Source organism: Corvus brachyrhynchos, unplaced genomic scaffold (genome assembly GCF_000691975.1).
Source record: "Corvus brachyrhynchos isolate BGI_N302 unplaced genomic scaffold, ASM69197v1 scaffold21, whole genome shotgun sequence".
NCBI lineage: Eukaryota > Metazoa > Chordata > Aves > Passeriformes > Corvidae > Corvus > Corvus brachyrhynchos.
The window spans coordinates 5,391,473-5,396,684 of record NW_008236924.1 but is presented as its reverse complement, the minus strand read 5'-3'; the positions used below and the strand labels follow the sequence as shown (position 1 = coordinate 5,396,684).

Below are 5,212 nucleotides of genomic sequence, written 5' to 3'. Positions count from 1 at the left end.
CGGGAGGGGGCTCGGGTGGCCGGGGACCCGCGCGGAGCTGCGGGACGGGGAGAGCTCGGTCTCCGGGGGGAGCTCGGCCTGCTTCAGTCTGTGCTTTGCTGGTGCGGTACTGAGTTAACACAGCCGAGCCCTGCCAGTGTGTGCGCTTCAAAATTGCGGAGTTGAGCAAAAAGAGCATTTAATTTATCCTTAATTTGGGTTATCCTTTGGCATGAGGATAAATAGTATCCTTACAGGCAGTCCTGTAGCGCAGTTGTTTAGGAAAGGTCGGAGATATATCGGAGTTGTAGAGGTGTTACCTGTGCACGTTGGTAAGGAGCTTTATTGAGATGCAGGAGCAGTGCGAGTTCCCTCTGCCAGCCCAGAAGATACATTTTTATAAATGTATGTAAACGGGAGTGGTCAGGATGCAGGTGTCCTGAGTGCTGGGAATGCAGAGGTTTGGATGGGATGGTCTGATGTGCACGTGTGTCAGTCGCAGAGTCACTGTCAGGGAAGAGCCTTCAACTTTCTTTTGGACTCCAGGATATGAGGGTTTGTTAATCAGTGGTGGCATTAAGAATAGTTCAGATCACTCTTTTATGCCCTAGCAGACTCTGTGGGCGTGGATGGTGAAGTGTAGTGTGTGTGTGTTGTGAGCAGCTCTCCAACTGATGGGGTTTTTTTATGCAGCCAAAATGAAGTTCAACCCCTTTGTGACCTCGGACCGCAGCAAGAACCGCAAAAGGCACTTCAATGCCCCCTCCCACATCCGCAGGAAAATCATGTCCTCGCCCCTGTCCAAGGAGCTGCGGCAGAAGTACAACGTGCGCTCCATGCCCATCCGCAAGGACGACGAGGTCCAGGTACTGCCCTGCCCCAGGCTGCTCTGTCACACCTGAACTTCTCTCTCTGTGGAGTTTCCTGGAGGAATTTCCCCATGGAAAGGGTGCTCAGGCATTGGAACTGCCCAGGGAGGTTTGGAGTGCCCATCACTGGAGGTGTCCAAGGAATGACTGGAGGTGGCACTCAGAGCTCTGGGCTGGGGACAAGGTGGGGATGGGTCATAGGTTCGACTCGATGGGCTGGGAGATCTTTTCCAACCCAAATGATTCTGGGATTCTCCTTCCGTATGTAGCCTGTGCAGAAGGGAAGCATGGCACAAATTCACATTGGTGCTGGAGCACTGCCCTGAGCAGTGCAGAAATAATCCAAGTTGATTGAGTTATGATTTGGCCTGTTGAGTGTTCCTTAAATTCACTTCAGTGACAAGGAAGATAGCAGGAGCAGAAAGGTGCTGGCAATTTTGCTGCACTTCAGTTTCTTACATTGACTATTATGCTGAATTAAAAACTTTAGCAAGAAAGCACAAAGCAAAGAACGGGGTTTTTTTGTAGACTGTTTGCTACCTATGATATTTCAAAGATTGGGTTAGAAATGAATCCAAGTTAAGTGGCTTTTTTATATAGTACTCAATTATAGGTGAAAAGTTAGGGTAAAAACTATTGAAAATTGAAACCTGGCTGAAAGCTACAGAACTCCTTCATTAGGGTTTACTGCAGGGAAAATGGGGGAGAAGCACAGTTCTGATCTATTTTCCATGTTCGTGATGCTGAAATTGGCAAGTCCCTCCTGTCTTTGTGGCTGCGTGCACAAGGAGCAGAGTTGGGGTTTCAGCCTGTGCAGCTCAGCTGGGTAATTCAGTCGTGGTTTGTAAGGTGGGGTGGCTGTTCAAAGGGAGGTTGTGGAGCGTGGCTCAGTGTGTTTGCTGTGTTCAGGTGGTCCGAGGACACTACAAGGGGCAGCAGATCGGGAAGGTGGTGCAGGTGTACAGGAAGAAATACGTGATCTACATCGAGCGCGTGCAGCGGGAGAAGGCCAATGGCACCACCGTGCACGTGGGCATCCACCCCAGCAAGGTACGGTGGCACCTGGGGTCTGGCACCTGCCAGCAGAGCTGGGGGGCTCATGGGCTCTCTGGGATGGGTGGAACTTGGCACCGAGTGCTGGGGATGCTTCTGGGTGAGGGCAGCCCCCAGGATCAGCAGATGGAGCAGCCCTGGGGGTGCTGGTGGGTGAGAGCTGGACCTGCCCCAGCCCTGAGCCCCCCGTGCCCTGGGCTGATCCCCCGGTGTGGGCAGCAGGGCAGGGGGGGATTGTGCCCCTCTGCCCCTCTCAGGTGAGACCTCACCTGCAGAGCTGCCCCAGCCCTGAGGCCCCGTGGTGCACTGCACAGTAAGGGCCTGGAGCTGCTGGAGAGAGTCCAGAGGAGGCTCCAGGATGATCCGAGGGATGGAGCAGCTCTGCTGGGAGGAAAGGCTGGGAGAGCTGGGATTGTTCAGCCTGGAGAGGAGGAGAAGCTTTGGGGTGACCTCACTGTGGCCTTGCAGGGCCTGAAGGAGCTACAGGAAAGATGGATGGGACAGGGCAAGGGGGAATGGCTTCACACTGCCGGAGAATAGGGTTAGATTGGATATTGGGAAGGAATTCTTCCCTATGAGGGTGTGGGGGCCCTGGCACAGGGTGCCCAGAGAAGCTGTGGCTGCCCCTGGATCCCTGGAAGTGTCCAAGGCCAGGTTGGACGGGGCTTGGAGCTGCCTGGGACAGTGGAAGGGGTCCCTGCCCATGGCAGGGGTTGGCACTGGATGAGCTTTAAGGTCCCTTCCAATCCAAACCATTCTGTGGTTCTGTGAATAATGAATGGAGATGCTGCATCAAGGAAAGCATTTTGTGTCATGGTGTCATGAGCAGAGAAGTGAGTTGAAACCAAGAACTCCTCGCTGTTTCTAGGAGTAGAAAGCTGCTGGAGACTTTGGGATCTGGCTGAAGTGCTTCTTTGAAGAGATTGATGTTTTCAAAGCACTAAACAGATCATTTAGAACAGTCCTTCATCTTTGCTGTGTGGCACTTGCACTGGCTGAGGTGTTGGCAAGGCTTAAATAGATGCTCAGAATTGTGGTTTGCTCTTGCAGGCTGTTGTGAACTGAATCTGGGTTTAGCCTGAGGTGTTCAGAGTCGGTGAAAACCAGGCAAAGCCTGTTTAGATCATAACAGGAAACATTTCAAACTAAACACAAGAACTTGCCAAAACCTGGTTTGAAGCAGATGAATTCAGTCTGCTTCAGCCTTGCCATGTGGGCACAAAGATGGAAGTGTTGGTGGAAAAAATCCAGTTGTAACAGGTTTTCTGGTGTAAATGGTTGGTGTGTTCAGCAGAGGGAGGGCAGAATTATTCCAAAACATCACAACTTGTGTGCAGCAACAACATCTGACTGACAAGGTGACATTGTGGTGGAGCCAGTGCGTGTACTTGTGTGCTGAATGAGAGAAATGGAATTTTCTGCTGGTTCTTCACTCTGTGAAAATTTTCATTAATTGGGAACTAGATCTTGATAAAGCTTTGCATAAAGATTCTGGTTATTCGTGCAAGAGGAGCAGAGGAATGTTTAGTTACCAACGTGCACTGGGCTGTGTGAACAGTTCCTGCCTCTCCTGGGTAAAGAGGTGGAAATTACAATTAAGAGAGACCTAAATGCACAAGGAACTGAGGAGAAGTGTGCCTGTATGGGATTTCTAGGATTTGATTGTTGTCTTTTCCAAGTAGTGCTTTCAGTAATACCAACACATCGATTTCTTTGCCAGTTTGAGGAGGCAGGAACAGAAAAGACGGGGAGCATGAACAGGAATTGTTGGAGAAATTCTTGCCTGCGAGGGTGGTGAGGCAGAGGGTGCCCAGAGCAGCTCTGTGCTGTGGTTCCAGGTGGATTTGGCATCGGTTGCTGTCCTTGACCCTGAGCAGGGACCCTGAATTCCTTGTGCTCTCCCCAGGTGGTGATCACCAGGCTAAAGCTGGACAAGGACCGCAAGAAGATCTTGGAGCGTAAAGCCAAGTCCCGCCAGGTTGGCAAGGAGAAGGGCAAGTACAAGGAGGAAACAATCGAGAAGATGCAAGAATAGATGGTTTCCTGTTTGACACCATTAAAAAACTGCTAAAATTCAACCTGTTGTGTGCCTTCTCCTTTAGAAAATACTGATGTGGTGTGTCCTGCTCAACATAGCAATATTCCTTGTGTTTTGATGATGGTAAAAAATACTCATGCTAAATTAAAAGCTTTTTATACCTGTTTTTACTTTTAAGAAAACTGAAGGCTTTTTTCCCTGTAAAGAAATATTTCAGCCAACCTTAAAAAGAGCAGTGCAATCCTGAAACACCCATCTAGCAGCCATCACACTCCTGTCTCATCTTCGATGTGTCCATGGTTATAAATGATCACGTTAATTCTGTGCACTCTGTACATTTAATATTTTATCAGACATTTGAACTAAGCTAATGCTGCCTGTGCATCTCTAATCCTCTTAAATTACACTTTTTCACCAGCTTATCAATTTGACAGTTAAAGATAACATTTTAGACGTTCTCCAGGCACGTTGTGGCCAAACACAGCACTTGATTTGCTGTGTCGTCTCTTCAGGTCTTATATTAATGGCAGAGCTTGAGGACAGAGGGATTTACGACCAGTGCTCATGAGTTGAAGTTTGAGAAGGGCAAGGGTGAAGCAGTTTCAGTGCTGTTGGTGGTGCTATTTTGGATGAATTTTCTGTGGGAGGAAATCTTTCCTGGCACTTTGTACCTCCGTAATTGAGAGCTGCTGCAGTGTGTTGAAAACAGCCCTGCAGTTAATTTACTGGCTCAGTGAATGGCCCTCTGATTGCTGGTACAGAGAGAAAGAAATTCATCTGCCTGAACAACAATGGAATCTAAAAACGGATGCTGGGAATCAAGGAAAATTGCATTTTAGAAGCCATTCTAAAGCAGCACGACGGTGGAGCTGTGTTGGGTGGGCTGCGAGTGGGTTTCTCATGTAGGATGGGAGGTTTTGTCCTTCCAGCTCGTGCCGCTTAATACGAGATTGCTTCACCTTGAGTCGGTTTGAGGAAGTCCATGGGACTCGTTCCTTACCGGGCCCTTTCCAGCTGCGGGGCTGGTGCGGAGCTGCTTTGTGGGAGCGTGTCCCGCACCCCAATTTCCTGAGGAGCTCAGAGCCAGCCCTTACCCGGCAGGAGCTCCGTGTCCTCTTACCCGGCAGCCTGTTTGGGCCCGGCCGGCGGGCCCCGCGCACCCCGCCGCCCCGGCCCCCCCGCGCGCCCCCGCCCCCCCCGCCCCCCGCCGCGCCCGTTCCCCCTTTAGCCACGCCCATTCCGCCTTCAGCCACGGCCTCTCCCCCTCTAGCCC

The 5,212-nt window shown here is 50.7% G+C and overlaps 1 protein-coding gene across 1 annotated transcript; it reads left to right on the top strand.

Moving 5' to 3' along the window:
• The first annotated feature begins 649 nt into the window (after positions 1–649).
• Positions 650–3,979, top strand: RPL26L1 (ribosomal protein L26 like 1). Its single transcript, XM_008628999.2, has 3 exons — positions 650–845; positions 1,758–1,898; positions 3,808–3,979. The coding sequence occupies exons 1-3, from the start codon at positions 654–656 to the stop codon at positions 3,934–3,936; spliced, it is 462 nt and encodes a 153-aa protein (XP_008627221.2). The 5' UTR covers positions 650–653; the 3' UTR covers positions 3,937–3,979.
• The last annotated feature ends 1,233 nt before the right edge of the window (positions 3,980–5,212 follow it).

What these genes read in the sequence shown, in the direction of transcription:
- RPL26L1 (XM_008628999.2), top strand. Translation starts at nt 654, where the DNA reads ATGGGGTTTTTTTATGCAGCCAAAATGAAGTTCAACCCCTTTGTGACC. An exon ending in GCAAGGACGACGAGGTCCAG is followed by an intron (nt 846 to 1,757) that starts GTACTGCCCTGC and finishes TGCTGTGTTCAG; the next exon opens with GTGGTCCGAGGACACTACAA. An exon ending in TGGGCATCCACCCCAGCAAG is followed by an intron (nt 1,899 to 3,807) that starts GTACGGTGGCAC and finishes TGCTCTCCCCAG; the next exon opens with GTGGTGATCACCAGGCTAAA.